This window comes from Echinops telfairi, unplaced genomic scaffold (genome assembly GCF_000313985.2).
Source record: "Echinops telfairi isolate 266 unplaced genomic scaffold, ASM31398v2 ScPeMD7_18;HRSCAF=68, whole genome shotgun sequence".
In the NCBI taxonomy this organism is placed as follows: Eukaryota; Metazoa; Chordata; class Mammalia; order Afrosoricida; family Tenrecidae; genus Echinops; species Echinops telfairi.
The window spans coordinates 84,236,307-84,252,084 of NW_022103915.1; the positions used below are offsets into that span (position 1 = coordinate 84,236,307).

A 15,778-nucleotide genomic window follows, 5' to 3' on the forward strand; every position below is an offset into this window, starting at 1 on the left:
TGTGTGTGTGTGTGTGTGTGTGTGTGTCCTTATGAACAAAAGCCCATCCCTTAGGGAGGCAGCTTCAGACTCAGGAAGCCAGGGGTGTGTGTTTGTGTGTGGTGTGTGTGTGTGTGTGTCCTTAGGCACCTGTTCCTGGACCCTTGTGTGTGTGTGTGTGTGTGTGTGCTTGTGTGTGTGAGAAAGCATCCTTAGTCACCTGTTCCTGGACCCTTGTGTGTGTGTGTGTGTGTGTTTGTGTGTGTGAGAAAGCGTCCTTAGGCACCTGTTCCTGGACCCTTGGAGCACAGGGACTGGCAGGTGATGATGAGGGGTCCCAGCAAGAGAAAGGGGCCCCAGGACAACCTCCAGACGCAAGGAACTGCAGGCAGCTACGTTCTCCAGGGAAGGTGTCCTGGCCGAGCCCGGGGCACTGACTCAGAATGCTGGCCTATGTTCTAAGAGGGAAGACGGGCGAGCGGCGGGCATGTGGTCCCTCCTGCCCACCTGTGCTCCCTCCCTAGACATTCACGTTGAAGGAGGACCAGGTGTTGCAGCAGAACCCGCCCAAGTTCGACAAGATCGAGGACATGGCCATGCTGACCTTTCTCCACGAGCCGGCTGTGCTCTACAACCTCAAGGAGCGCTACGCCGCCTGGATGATCTATGTGAGTGGGCCCTGCACCCGCAGGGGGTCTCCGCAGCCCCCCTTGGTCCAGGAGACCCTCTGGGGAGGACAGGTTTCTCACAGGACTTGAGACGTGACTGACCGAACACTAAGTAGGCAGAGGCAGGTCCCAGATGAGAAAGGACATTTCATCCCCCACCTCTGAGCCCTGGGGTTTGATCTGCCCTCCCCTCTTCCCCGTCCCCAAGCAGCCACAGGAAGAAAAGTTCACACGGAGGCGTTCAGAGTCCCCTGCCTGCCACCATTGGTTTTCCTGGGACCTCCCCCACCAATCTTTCATGCCTGGCCCTGTCTTTTTCTGCTCCAGACCTACTCCGGCCTCTTCTGTGTCACCGTCAACCCCTACAAGTGGCTGCCGGTGTACAACGCGGAAGTGGTGGCCGCCTACCGGGGCAAGAAGAGGAGCGAGGCCCCGCCGCACATCTTCTCCATCTCCGACAACGCCTATCAGTACATGCTGACAGGTGAGGAACCCTGCCCCCACCGTCAGCCCTGACCTGCATCCCAGCAGCCACCTGGGCCCTCGGCCCTGACCTCGCTGCCTCTCCTCTTTTCTCTTCCAGACAGGGAGAATCAGTCCATCCTTATCACGTGAGTGAGCCCTGCCCACCCACCAAGGGCATAGGGTTGGGTGAATGGAGGCTGGCTCCAGGGTAGGAAGGAAAGGGGCACGTGATGGGGATGGTGGGGGGCATTCCAAAGAATGCCAGGCTCAGCTGGAAAGAGAGAGCAGTGGGGTGCCCGAGTTTGGGTTGGTTTCTGTCGCCTCCAGCGGAGAATCCGGAGCTGGGAAGACCGTGAACACGAAACGTGTGATTCAGTACTTTGCCAGCATCGCGGCCATAGGAGACCGTGGCAAGAAGGACAGTGCCAATGCAAACAAGGTGCCCAGCAGAAAGAGGGCCCAGGCCTGGCTGACTCCCCAGCCCTGCCCCTGGGGGAAGCAGCATGCGCAGTGCTCCGGAAGATCAGCCCAGTGCTGACGAGCCTCCTGGCAGGAGACGCCCTCTGGGGACCCTGCAATAGCTCTTTCTGTGCAGGCCCACCTCAGCTCATCACCTCCCCTTCCACCCCCCCACCCCCCCACCCCCGAGGGCTGGCCTCCTCACTCCCGGCTGCACGTGGGGTGAGGGATGAGCCCTGCTCTTCTGCTCCCCGCACAGGGCACCCTGGAGGACCAGATCATCCAGGCCAACCCCGCCCTGGAGGCCTTCGGCAACGCCAAGACCGTGCGGAACGACAACTCCTCCCGCTTCGTGAGTGCCCTTGACCAGCTGCCAGGTGGCCTCCTCTGGCCTCTACGAAAGCAGGGGGCTGCTCGGCCAACATTCTGCACCACACCCTGCCGATTGCATTGCGTTTGGTTTGGGTGGGGGGAGGGTGTCAGCACAAGCACACACACACACACACACACCCTCCAAACCCTCCCCACTCCGTCTGGCGTGAACAAAAAAGAGGGGAGTCCTCCCCACTGCTGCAGCACCAAGCGGCGGAGCCAACGTCGACCACAGCTTAGATTTTCCTTGTGACCGTCTCCAAAGCTCTTCCGCAGCCCAAGTGGGAAAAGAGCACACAGGCTTTGGAGCTAAATCCCAGACTTCCCACTTGCTCAGAGTCTCCATACCTGCACATGTCTTTACCTACGGAACAGGGACCAGACTAGCTACCTCAAAGGCTGTTAGGAGAATGATCAGAGATGAAAACAGAGGCCCCCAGAGGAGGTATTCGGTGCATGCCGATTCCCATGTGTGGTTTCCACCCACTGGGGAGAGTGGCTGGACACCCTTCCCCCTGAGACATCCACAACAGTACCAGAACCATCCGAGCCATTCTGAGCCGAGTGCAGGAAGCCGGTGTCTCCGTTGTTCTGGCCAATTGCTTCCTTCTTGGTCCTGTCCACCCCCAGGGGAAATTCATCAGGATCCACTTTGGGGCCACTGGAAAGCTGGCTTCTGCGGACATAGAGACCTGTGAGTTTTGAGAAGGGGGCCCTGCAGTGTCCCTCCCTGGGCCCTCCACCCCTGCCTCTGTCCCAGCTTGCCAGCCCTGTCCATCTCTCCCTCCACCTTTTCCCCTTGTCTCTGTTTGTCTTTTGGCTTTAGCATCTCTCTCTCTCTCTCTCATATCGTTTCTCTGGCCTCTCTTACAGTAGGATGTTTTCTCTCCTGTTCTCCACCATGGATGGATGGAGAACCTGACCCACCTTCTGCCTCTCTCCTTCCCCTCAGATCTCCTGGAGAAATCCCGGGTGATCTTCCAGCTGAAGGCTGAGAGGAATTACCACATCTTCTACCAGATCCTGTCCAACAAGAAACCGGAGCTGCTGGGTAAGCCCCGCCGGAGGCTCCTCCTGGCCCCACCGCCCTCCTCTGTGGCCCGCTCTATCTTCAAGCCCGCTTTTCCCTTCTGCCTGGGTCGTCTGCATGCTCGCCGGTCTCCTCACTGCATGCTCCCGCAACCCGCTCCTTCTCTGGTCACCTCTTTCCACGTTTCCCTCAACCTCTTGCTTCCCCTCTCGCTTGTCAGTTCTCTGCTTCTCCCCTTTGATTGCCTCCCCATTTCCCCACTTATTCGCCTACTCCCACCCCGCCCCACCCCCTGCCCACCCGCCCTGGACCTCCTCCTCCTCGCTCATTCTCTCCAGGACCTTGCTGACCCGTCTCTTCTCATCCTGCTCTCTCTCCTCCCCTCCTCATTCTACCCCACCCGTGTCCCTACTGCGCCCTTCTCCCCACCCCTCTCTGCCCACCCGTGGCCCTCTGCCCCCCTGCCTTCCCCTCCCCCCACCCGCCCTTATGAACCCTTGATAATTTATAAATTATCTTTTTCATGTCTTACACCCACCACAGGCTTCTCAGGCCTCAGCTCACACCTTCCCTCAATACAAGAACACTTTATTCTAACAAATTGGCATTCTCCCCTGCCTTCCCCTCCCCCCACCCGCCCCTTGCCTGGAGCAGACATGCTGCTGGTCACCAACAACCCCTACGACTACGCCTTTGTGTCCCAGGGAGAGGTGTCCGTGGCCTCCATTGATGACTCCGAGGAGCTCATGGCCACCGATGTGAGTCAAGAGAGCCAGTCCGGGGAGCAGAGGGCCCCTCGGGGCTCCGGGAGCTGCTCCCCGCAACTGCCCTCTGCTCTCTCACTCCACCCCAGAGTGCCTTCGATGTGCTGGGCTTCACCCAGGAGGAGAAGGCCGGCGTCTACAAGCTGACGGGGGCCATCATGCACTACGGGAACATGAAGTTCAAGCAGAAGCAGCGGGAGGAGCAGGCCGAGCCTGACGGCACGGAAGGTAGCCGGGCGCCGTCGGAGCCCAACATTGCGGGAGTGACCGGGATAGAGCAGGGTCTTTCGTGCCGTGTCCAGAAACGGGCTCCTTGCCTCTCGCCAATTCTCAAGGAACGAGGTTGACACCGGGGTTATTCGGACCGTGAGAGAGTAGGCAGAATCCAGAAGTAATATGAGACCAGGATCCCTAGGGAGCAGAAGCGGAGACCGTAAACTCACTGCCATCACGTCAATTCCAACTCTTCGTGACACCCTAGGGTTGTGCCTTTTTCCGAGGGTAGGCTCTACCCCCACCCCACATGCCTACCTGCCCCGTCTCCAGCTTTCTCCTCAGTTAGAACCAGACCAGGCCTCTGACTCCCACCCTCCCAGACACACTGTCCCCACAGAGGCCTGAGGCTGGAGTGTAGATGGGGGAGAATGAGAAATAGGAGGGCGAGACAAGGGAGAGATGGGCAGGCAAGAAGGCAAGAAGGCCTCCCACAATCCCACAATCCCACAATCTCCAAGCCCGGGTGCACAAATCAGAAGGGAGTGGGGGCTTTTGTTTTCATTCTGTGACTAAACTTCACCTACCCCAGGAAGCACCTGCAGCGGGTGTCCTGCCCAGGTCTCAGGGGAGCCCCATGGTGCTCTGTGACATGCTTTGTCTGGGCGGAGGCGGCAAACCAGAATTCAGGGTGCAGTCCGGGCCATTGGCCTATCCACCCCTCAGTGAAATGGAGCGACTGCCCTTTCCAACTCCTCCCGGGGCTTCTGTGACAAACTTTTTCTTTCCTTCAATTAAAAGATCATTTTATTGGGGGCTCTTACAGCCCCTACAAGAAGCTACACATCAGTTGTATCAAGCACATTTGGACATATGTTGCCATCATCATTTTCTAAACACTTACTTTTACCTGAGCCCGTGAAAAACTTTTAAGATGGAGTTGTGACGAGGCTAACAGGACTAGACAGACACCTGAGATCATTCCTTCTGGTCTCCCTCAGAAAGCCTTGCTCCGCGTCTGTCTGATCAAAATGCCACGCCTACGATCAAAGATAGCATATCCACCCAGTATCACAAATTCTAGCTATCAAATAAAATAAAGGCCCCGAACTAGAGAGCCTCTGTATGTTGGGGAGTGCTTTTGGAGGCCTGGGTGCGTGAGGGGTGAGGGGTGAGGGAGGCATCCAAGGAGCCCAGGTAAACTGGTGGACGGGTCGATCAAAAGGGCAGCCTGCTCAGGGCTGGACTAGACACTGGGAGATGAGACCATGTAATTCTGTGTGCTACGAGCCTTTCCGGGAGAGACGGAGGAGGGTGAGGGCCGTGATGACAGCAAGGTCGTGGAAGATCGGACCCTGAGACAGCCGCCAGACATGATGAGGCGAGAGGATCGCCCTGTGGTGAGAGGCCCGGCTCAGGACAAAGGGGCCTAGGTTTCCGCCTGACCGAGCATTGGTGACGTGCACTCCAGGGCCCTGGGCAAATCCTTTCCTCTTCTGGGTCTTGGCGTCCTCCTTCAAGAGAAGAGGCTGAGCGGATGCTTCCCAAAGGTTTGGGAGGTGCTCACCCCCTCCCCTCCTGCTCACCTAGATGCCGACAAGTCTGCCTACCTCATGGGGCTGAACTCAGCCGACCTGCTCAAGGGGCTGTGCCACCCTCGGGTGAAAGTGGGCAACGAGTACGTCACCAAGGGGCAGAGCGTGCAGCAGGTGTACTACTCCATCGGGGCGCTGGCCAAGTCCGTGTACGAGAAGATGTTCAACTGGATGGTGGTTCGGATCAACGCCACGCTGGAGACCAAGCAGCCTCGCCAGTACTTCATCGGCGTTCTCGACATCGCTGGCTTCGAGATCTTCGATGTGAGTCTGGGGAGCCTTCAGGCTGGGGGGACACAGGAGCCGGGGACCGTGGGGGGTCAGCCCCACCAAGGCAGTGGGGGTCTTCCCTGACAGCAGGGACCAGAGGCGCCCCTGCTCCCTCTGGCCCTGAGATGGGAAGGGCCCAGCTGTGTGTCTGGCCGGTCACGCCACCCCACCCCGCTGCTTGCCTGACCGGCTCCCATCCCCTCGCCCCCCCGCAGTTCAACAGCTTCGAGCAGCTGTGCATCAACTTCACCAACGAGAAGCTACAGCAGTTCTTCAACCACCACATGTTCGTGCTGGAGCAGGAGGAGTACAAGAAGGAGGGCATCGAGTGGGAGTTCATCGACTTCGGCATGGACCTGCAGGCCTGCATCGACCTCATCGAGAAGGTGCCGCCTGGACACGCCCCCTACGCCGCCGCCCCCGCCATCCTAGACAATGCGGCAGCCCGCTCCCCAGTGAACTTAGGAAACGAGGCTCCCTAGAGCCCTAAGTCTCCTTCAGGCCTGTCTTAGAGGACATCTCATCGTTGCAACATCATGGTCATACACGGCAGCACGAATCCCTTCCCCTCTCCCCAGGATCTAGCACCCAGTCTCTCCCCGCAGAGAATGTGAGGGATGCCAGTGTTTGATGTGGTAAAGGAGAGGACTCTGGGCTCGCTGGCAGCCCCTAGGAACATCGTTCTTGGGAAAGATCCCACAGAAACTAGGGGTGTTTGGTTTCCATCCCTTCCCGAAGGAGTACCTTTCTCCTGGGTGACGGAGCAGAGGAGGTTGCCTCCAGCTCCCCTGGTCGGTAGGCATTCCTCAGGAGAGACAGGTGGGCTCCTTCGGGGCTGCTCTCCCTTGTGCCAGAGCTGACCTAACTCACAGTCTCCGTTGTTCTCGGCCAGTACGGGCCAGGGGCCTGAGTAACTCACCCTCACCCAGCTCAGGCACTGCCCTGAGACAGGAGTCTGCTCGCCAGCTTCGATTCGGTACCAAGGGATTCTCCCAGGGTGCCGGTCTCCCAGAGACCCTACACTCATCTGAAACCCTCTGGAAAAGAGTGTGTGTGCCTGTGCATGTAGGTACCGTATTTTTGAAAGGGAGACCCACCCACCGTCTTTAGTGTCATCAAATTATCAAGAGAATTCCTGCCCCCAAAAGGGTCAAGAAAAGCCACATGTTCCGTGGTGTGTTTTGTGCCGTTGACAGCGCCTCGACCCTCTAATTAGTCCCTGAAGAACTGTCACCACTGTTGTAATAGACAGTGATCTGACCCTGCAGTCTGGTGTCTCTGACACACTCCTCACCCTGTTGGCACCCCCATCCTGGGCAGGGAAAGGGGGCTGGGTAGTGAGCCTACACTGGGTCCGCTGGGCATAAGCTGGACCTGAATGCAGTTGGGTTTCCGTTCACTCCAGGAATGTTGACTTCCTGTCTTGGGCGAAGAGGGATGGGCAGAGGTTCCCAGCAATGCTGGGTGGTAGAGTCTTTCCTGGGACCCGGTGTGGGACTCCGTGAGAGCCCGAGAATGCCACTCAGTGAGGCTGTCTCTACCTTCTGCACCTTCCCTCAGCCCATGGGCATCATGTCCATCCTGGAGGAGGAGTGCATGTTCCCCAAGGCGACGGACATGACCTTCAAGGCCAAGCTGTACGACAACCACCTGGGCAAGTCCAACAACTTCCAGAAGCCACGCAACATCAAGGGGAAGCCGGAAGCCCACTTCTCCTTGGTGCACTACGCGGGCACCGTGGACTACAACATCCTGGGCTGGTTGGAGAAGAATAAAGACCCTCTCAACGAGACGGTGGTGGGCTTGTACCAGAAGTCCTCCCTCAAGCTCATGGCCACACTCTTTTCCTCTTACGCCAGTGCTGATTCTGGTAAGGGGCCGCCCCTGCACTAGGGAAGAGGTTTCTGAAGGCACCAGGGCTCAGGGTCCAGCTGGTTCGAAGCACATCTTGACACAGGAGAGCTTGTGGGCCATGGGATAGGCGTCAGGAGATCCCACAGTCCATCTGTACCTCTGTGGCCCCTGGCACAAGTTCAGTTTTGTATTATGGATATTGACGTTGACGTCTTGTGTGTCCACAAGGCTGGGAAGCTGGAGGCCATCATAGAGTGGCCCACACCGGAGGACTCAGTGAGCAGTGGGAGAGTCACTGAGAGGGTCGATATCGAGCAAATGAGCCTTCTGTTTGGAGAAGGAAGCAAAAGGTCATGTGCTGACATGAGGAAGTGGGAGTGCAAGAGAAGGAAGGGAAGGTGGGGGATCTAAGAGCGAGGTCTGAGATAGGGGCGCTGGTTCAATGACTACTCTTCAGGGAGCACCGGCGGTGGGTGGACGGGGGAGGATCTGTCTTCCACACGCATGCTCTTATTTAGCCCTCACTACAGCTTCTAGAGGGTTCTCTCCTATCTATTACAACTTCCTATCATCCTCATGCAAAAACAGAGGCTCGGAGAATAAGTCGTCCAGGGTCACAGGGCCAGGGGGTGGCTGTGCCCAGATCCCTGTCGAGGCCTCCCTCAGATGCAAGACATTCGGTCACTGCTCCTTCTCTTGTTCCCAGCAGAGGGTGGGAAAGGCAAAGGAGGCAAGAAAAAGGGTTCATCCTTTCAAACCGTGTCAGCCCTCCACCGGGTAAGAAGGACCCCCAATGCCAGAACCCCCGTAGCTGGGGGCTGGGAGAGCGGGGGGAGGGCTAACCCAGAGCCTGTGGGGTGCGTCATCCTCATCTGAGTTTGGGCGGCGGGGGTGGGTGGGGGGAGAAGTTAGAATGACACGGTCATTGGGCGCGTGGGCATCCGGCACAAGCCTGAACTTCCCATCCTCCATTGAATCAGCTCCCTGTTTCTTTAAGGGCTCTGGTCCCTCCCGCAGGAATGGGCCTTCTGACTCCTAACTCCCTGCCCCGCACCCCCCAGGAGAACCTGAACAAGCTGATGGCTAACTTGAAGACAACCCACCCTCACTTTGTGCGCTGCCTCATCCCCAATGAGCGGAAGGCTCCTGGTGAGTGGGGGGAAGGGTTAACCCCGGGGAAGATGCCCGGCCTTCACTTGGCCTAAGGCTGACCTCTCCCCACTCCCTGCCGCCACAGGGGTGATGGACAACCCCCTGGTCATGCACCAGCTGCGCTGCAACGGTGTGCTGGAGGGCATCCGCATCTGCAGGAAGGGCTTCCCCAACCGCATCCTCTATGGGGACTTCCGGCAGAGGTGGGTATAGGTGGTGGTGGTGGTGGGGGTGCACCCCACGCGCTTGGGAGCCCGGGCAGCCTGAGTGGAGAGAGAAGTCTGCGGGTGGCCCTGGGGTTCTGTGGCAGGGCGGAGGTGACGCCAGACACTGCTCTCCCCAGGTACCGCATCCTGAACCCGGCGGCCATCCCGGAGGGGCAGTTCATTGATAGCAGGAAAGGCGCTGAGAAGCTGCTGGGCTCCCTGGACATCGATCACAACCAGTACAAGTTCGGCCACACCAAGGTGAGTGTGGAGCCCAGCCAGGTGTGGGGCCACATTGAGGGGAGCAGCTGGGTGTTCAGGAGGGAAACTCCAGGTTCCTGCTTTCCTGAACCAACCCAAGGACTAGACCTTAGGCTTCCTGTCTGTCTTGTGGTCCGTGCTGTGAACAGCTTATGTGGATCGTTGGTCCCCTGGGAGCTCGGCCACCCACGGACTCCTGCCCTCTTTCTCAGACACGAATGCTTCCTTGGGTCTACCCCTTGCCCGCAGGTGTTCTTCAAGGCTGGGCTGCTGGGGCTGCTGGAGGAGATGCGGGACGAGAGGCTGGGGCGGATCATCACGCGAATCCAGGCCCAGTCCCGGGGCCAGCTGATGCGGATTGAGTTCAAGAAGATTGTGGAGAGGAGGTGAGGCGGGAGGGGACGTATGGGAGAGGCTCCGGAGCAGCCAGGGGCTGGCAAACGGTGACAGCTCTTATGCCACTTTATCTCCAGCCACTTTACCACTCTGTTTCTCTGCGTGGCTTCTTTGTCAGAACGGACATTCCCATACAGATTGAAACTCCAGTGAGAGACCATTTGAAAACACGGCATTGATCAAAAATATATATATATTAAGACGTCTCTCCCAGGGACTGTGGCTATGCAAATGAGTGCCACCTCTTTGGAAAAGGATGGGCCAGTGTCTTTGGAAGTTGACTGTTTACACGCCCTCCCAGCCACAGAGAGCCGTTCACGTGTGACCAGGACACACGGCAGAGTCTTCTTAGGAGCGTTGCCCTGAATAGCAACCCTCATCAACAAAGGAGTAACGAAAGCGTGGTCTGCTCTCTGAGTGGGAGGTTAGAAACCACCAAGGAGGCAGTCAGGACAATGGCGTGATCCAGGCGGTGCCTGACTTACGAATGAGTTCTGCCCTGATGCCTCCATCATTCATTGGTGCTGATTAGTATTGTCTTTGACTATCAGTATCTTTATACCTGACCTTTTGTTTGTCCTGGGGGTTGGACGCACGACACACAAACATCTGTAAGTGAACCTTGCACATAAACTTCTGTATGTGAACACCTGGGAATGATGACATCAGCAAACCTCATGCTATACTACCGTACGCAGTCAAGAGACACAATGGTTCGAAGCGCAGTGTGTTCATTCCCGGCATGGTAGCTTTTGACCTGAAGGCAGGCTGTTGCGTTAGAAAAAAGTGCATCACAGAATGATACGTACAGCATGCTGCCCTTTTCATTGAGCTCAAAAAGAAGGAAAGCCAACAATACCTTGTTTAAAGGTAGGCAACATGTGGTGAAAATATTGTGTTGAAAACAATAGAAGAGAAAAAATAGGATTTAGAGCAATGCTACTTCTAACGGGAGACGCAGGAATAGGATCAGGAGGTAGGAGGTGTACAGCGGTCGGCTCCAAAGCTGTCGATGTGTAATCACTGTTTAGAGTGGTGGGTTCACAGGCATTCATTTTATTGTTACACTTCTTTATTTATAGGTCTTCAGGAGAGCTGAGCTACTCATATTTATAAACAATCACATAACTAACGTGTTTGATGTTTTCATGAGGATAGAAACACTAATCATAAGTAGACACGATGTAAATGGTAGCTTCTACTCCTACATAGCCCCAATAATGATTGATCAATTAATGAATATCTACTGAGCACCTCCTTGCTCCTGCGGTGACATGTGGGGACAAGCGGGTAAGCAGATCAAGACTAGACAGCAGGGCTTCTTGTTCTCAGATGACTCCAGGTTTCCCAGATGGGCAGGATGGTGAATCCAGTTGGTTCCAGAATTGGAGGTGTTCTTTCCTAATGACGCCCCCTGCTCCCCTGTTTCCTTGTCAGAGACGCCCTGCTGATAATCCAGTGGAACATCCGGGCCTTCATGGGGGTCAAGAACTGGCCCTGGATGAAGCTCTACTTCAAGATCAAGCCCCTGCTGAAGAGCGCAGAGACGGAGAAGGAGATGGCCAACATGAAGGAGGAGTTTGGGCGCATCAAAGAGGCGCTGGAGAAATCGGAGGCCCGCCGCAAGGAGCTGGAGGAGAAGATGGTGTCCCTGCTGCAGGAGAAGAATGACCTGCAGTTGCAAGTGCAGGCGGTGAGGCCCCGAGATCGTCGCCTCATCCCTCCCCTGCACCCTCCCTAGAGGAGAGCCCATCCCACCACCAGAGCCTATGAGTCTAGGAGCTACATTCGTGTGTGAAGACCCCGGGTCTCTCTCCTCTCACCCGCTCTCCTCTCCGCCCTCTTCCCCCAGGAACAAGACAACCTCAATGATGCGGAGGAGCGCTGCGACCAGCTGATCAAGAACAAGATCCAGCTGGAGGCCAAGGTGAAGGAGATGACGGAGAGGCTGGAGGACGAGGAGGAGATGAACGCGGAGCTCACAGCCAAGAAGCGCAAGCTGGAGGACGAGTGCTCGGAGCTCAAGAAGGACATTGATGACCTGGAGCTGACCCTGGCCAAAGTGGAGAAGGAGAAGCATGCCACGGAAAACAAGGTGAGGGCTGCCCCGCCCGCTCCCGCTGGGGGCTTCCACAGGGTTCCCAAACCACGCTGCCCGGACCACTCCGGGGACCCTGAGAGAAGCCTTGGTCCTTGGCTTGGGAGGTCCCCGTACATATCTCCAGACTGATGACCTACTGAGAATGGGGGTCTCGCCTGGCAGGTGAAGAACCTGACAGAGGAGATGGCTGGGTTGGATGAGATCATCGCCAAGCTGACCAAGGAGAAGAAAGCTCTGCAAGAGGCCCACCAGCAGGCCCTGGATGACCTTCAGGCAGAAGAGGACAAGGTCAACACCCTGGCCAAGTCTAAGGTCAAGCTGGAGCAGCAGGTGGATGATGTGAGTAGTAAGAACCAGCCCATCACCATGTTACCCCAGGTCAGGCCTTTAGGGGCAAGACCATGCCTGAAACTTAGAAGTCACGTCTCAGAGCCCCGGAACCTTTCTGCTCTCTACAGCCCCTCACGATGCTGGGTCTCTGAATCATTTGTGCTCCCAGAGATTTCTCTGCCAGCCTGACTTTTCATTTCCCTGGACTTCCGGGTTAGAAGGGAGCAGAGAAGCATGTACCATGGGTCTCAGGTGTTCCACGCCCTGCCCCTTTGTGCTCTCCCTCAGCTGGAGGGATCCCTGGAGCAGGAGAAGAAGGTGCGCATGGACCTGGAGCGGGCGAAGCGGAAGCTGGAGGGCGACCTGAAGCTGACGCAGGAGAGCATCATGGACCTGGAGAATGACAAGCTGCAGCTGGAAGAAAAACTGAAGAAGTAAGAGCCTGTGGTGACCAGGAGGGCTTAGGGTACAGGGTGCTGAACGTCTACTGACCACTGTCTTAGGCACCGGGGATGAGGCGGCCAATCGCCGGGGTGGTGGCTGATCCTGGTATGGTGAGACCAGAGAAGGGAGTGGGGCTGGAGGAGCGAGAACCCCCTGTCACACCCGCCCTTCTCCTCCAGGAAGGAATTTGACATTAACCAGCAGAACAGTAAGATCGAGGATGAGCAAGCGCTGGCCCTTCAGCTGCAGAAGAAACTCAAGGAAAACCAGGTGAGGTTCTTCAGGCCCAGCTAAGGGGGAGTGCTCTGATTCTTGGTGGTCCAGGCTGCCGGTGCTGCTCAAGGTTCTAGACAGGATCTCGAGCTCCAGGCATCCCTAGAGACCCACCACCCCTGACTTCCAGCCACTTGGAAACACCTGACTCCACAAGTTTATTTGAGGGGCAGAGAGAGAACCTTACTACTAAAAGGGATTCTCTTTCTGAAATACACTCTGCCTCAGGGGGGCGGGGGGATAAAGGAGCCCCATTCTCCTTGAACCCCTCCTTTGGTGACCCCCCCCCTTTGTACTGGAGTGAGAATAACTTTCTGGGAGCAGTGATCTTTGGAAAGAGCAGTTCATGCTCCTCCTGGATACTAACCACGACCATCAACCGGGCTGAATCTCCACAGGGCCCCAGGACATGGCGCTAACTGTGGCTCTGCTGAGCAAGGCCCTTGCATCCCAGAGCCTCAGGGTCTCTTCACAACTGTCACAGGGGCTAAGGGTACTTGCCTCACAGAGGAGTCCAAACCAGCCAAACAGACAGACAGACTCCCTGCTGTGGTGTTGATTCTGACTCACGGCAACCCTGTAGGACGGGGTGTCCATGGGTTTCCCAGAGAGTAATTCTCCTCGGGAGCAGAAAGCCTCATCTTTCTCCTGAGGGGCAGCTGGTGGTTTCCAACCGCTGACCTTGTGGCTCGCAGCCCCATGACCTTACTGTGCCACCAGGGCGCCTCACAGAGGACCAAAGGAGATAAGGCACATGAACCCATTTGTAAGTCCAATCCAGGTAGATGACATTTTTCTGTTTCTTTTTTGTCTTCGGCACGGCCTTCTCATCCCTCTGCAGGAGGAGATTAAATGGACAGCCACGATCTCCCTTTCCCTTATTGCGCTTTGAATCGTAATGTGCTTTTAGGCCCTGCTTGTCAGGTACGACAGGTGTTGTCATCCGTTTTATAGTTGCAGACGCTGCATTGCCAGGTCTGGACATCATGACCTCAGAGGCCAACAGGCTTTCAGCTGCTGAGGAGCTTGTCCTCTCATTCTCTGGGCAGGCTGTAACGAGTGTTGAGAACTGGGTGCTCTTCAACCCTGGGGACCTTGATGCAAGCTGCAAATGACATCTTAAACACAAGTCCACTCCCTGGGTCAGCTCAGAGCCTGCCTGTCTTCCGAGACCATTTCTCTTCCAATCTTCTTAGAGGTCCTTCTGGGTTTTAGCCAGAATAGTGTGTGTGTGTGTGTGTGTGTGTGTGTGTGTGTGTGTGTGTGTGTCCACACACACAGGTTCTTCTACCCTGGATCTAGGTCTGAGCCGGGGCAACCTCTTTGGGCTCTTGGACCCAGACAAACAGCTGTTATCCACATGAGCTCTTGGCAGTGGATTTATGGCTGCTCCTTGTGAAAGCCCAGCTCAAAGTTTCCTGCCCAAGCCCTTGCACACAAGTCCCAACTTCTCCATCCTGGGAACACTGGCCCTGTGGTCCTCTCTGTCCACATTGACCGGGATGCAGGGGATCCTGTCAATCTTCCCCTTTGCTGCTGGCTAGCATGATGGCAGATCAGAATGGTAGCGGGGACAGTTCCCCATAGGAGTCCAGGCCAGCACCATAAAGATTATGTAGGAGTGTGATAAAGAGGACCATACTCTGCTAGCCCTCACTGGGGCTGGGAGAGAAACCAGCCCTGGGAATCCATCGAGCAAGCCCTGCAGGATAAGAAATATGATTGATTGTGCTTTTTCCTTCCAAGTGAAATTTAGGAGAGTGTAGTAATCATTCAATTGATTCAAAAGGCATGTTCTTGCAAGCACTTGTAAGATACTGAAATCCACTTCTGTTTCTTTTTCTTTTTGCCTTCTGGATGTCAGACAGAGTCTAGTGAATCTTTGGGATCTCTGAGACGCAGGCTCTCCCAAGATCTCAGGATCTTCCTCTGAATGCAGGTCCTTAGAATTCAGGACATCAGGTGCTCAGACAGTCTGAACTGACCTTGGACAGAGCCTGGGACATTTAGCTTTGACCAGATCTCTACTAATGGCAGATTTTGCCCTGGTCACGGAGGGGTCTACGTGTTGTGCTGCTAATCCCAAGACCAGCTCTGAAACCACCAGCTGCTCCACAAGAGAATGACAAGGCTTTGACTCCCATAAAAGATGTAGGGGGTTGGAAACCCCCTGGGGCAGTTCTGCTCTGCCTTACAGGGGAGCTCTGAGTCAGAATCCACTGTGGTTTGGATTCCTCCCAAGAGGCAGGTCCAGGGGAGTCCTGGATAATTAGGGTCCTAGTCTTGTTAAGGGTATCATGTGTTATCCCCTGGATAATCAACGCAGAAGATGCTATAGGTAAGCATGGGCAGTTGTGCGATTTTCCTCTAGAAAATGATTTCTCTTCTTATTCAAAGAGCACTTTCTTTTATGCCTGTGTGTGAGAGAATGAGACCGTTTTCTATGTCCTTGGCAGCTCCTCCGTCCCAGGCTCTGCTCTGTGGATTCTTTGCCATCAAGATCTTTTAGTAAGCCTTGACCTCGATGGGTTCAGTTTTGCTGGGAGAAGATGGGGGAACCAGCCCCCTGCATTTTTTTAAAGATAATTTTATTTTTAAAAACATTTTATTGGGGGCTCATACAATGCCCATCACAATCCACACATCCACCCATTGTGTCAAGCACATCTGTACACCAGCTGCCATCTTCAGCCCCCTGCGTTCTGATTCAGACCCCCCAGGTCTTGTGTTGCATGTGAGGGCTGAAGGTGAAGCTTTTAGAGCAGGGCCTCTCAGCCTCAGCACTACCGCTGTTCCTTGACCCATTAGTACAGCGGTTCTCAACTTGGGGGTCGAGACCCCTTTGGAGGTTGAATGACCTTTTCACAGGGGTCGGTGGATTCATAACAGTAGCAAAATGACAGTTATAAGTAGCAATGAAAATAATTTTATGTTTGGGGGGGTCAC

General features: G+C 55.7%; 1 protein-coding gene across 1 annotated transcript in view; it reads left to right on the forward strand.

The window, feature by feature from the left end:
- Positions 1-15,778, forward strand: part of LOC101661144 (myosin-6) — a 28,859-nt gene that overhangs the window by 1,674 nt on the left and 11,407 nt on the right. Inside the window, exons 3-24 of the mRNA XM_045287662.1 lie at positions 504-647; positions 975-1,131; positions 1,231-1,258; positions 1,440-1,551; positions 1,831-1,923; positions 2,574-2,637; positions 2,896-2,994; positions 3,628-3,731; positions 3,827-3,965; positions 5,541-5,809; positions 6,031-6,201; positions 7,376-7,685; positions 8,376-8,446; positions 8,731-8,818; positions 8,907-9,024; positions 9,165-9,288; positions 9,538-9,674; positions 11,122-11,377; positions 11,537-11,779; positions 11,948-12,124; positions 12,404-12,549; positions 12,739-12,843. Of these exons, the coding sequence (XP_045143597.1) occupies positions 504-647; positions 975-1,131; positions 1,231-1,258; positions 1,440-1,551; positions 1,831-1,923; positions 2,574-2,637; positions 2,896-2,994; positions 3,628-3,731; positions 3,827-3,965; positions 5,541-5,809; positions 6,031-6,201; positions 7,376-7,685; positions 8,376-8,446; positions 8,731-8,818; positions 8,907-9,024; positions 9,165-9,288; positions 9,538-9,674; positions 11,122-11,377; positions 11,537-11,779; positions 11,948-12,124; positions 12,404-12,549; positions 12,739-12,843 (3,155 nt within the window). The remainder of the gene's footprint in view (positions 1-503; positions 648-974; positions 1,132-1,230; positions 1,259-1,439; positions 1,552-1,830; positions 1,924-2,573; positions 2,638-2,895; positions 2,995-3,627; positions 3,732-3,826; positions 3,966-5,540; positions 5,810-6,030; positions 6,202-7,375; positions 7,686-8,375; positions 8,447-8,730; positions 8,819-8,906; positions 9,025-9,164; positions 9,289-9,537; positions 9,675-11,121; positions 11,378-11,536; positions 11,780-11,947; positions 12,125-12,403; positions 12,550-12,738; positions 12,844-15,778) is intronic.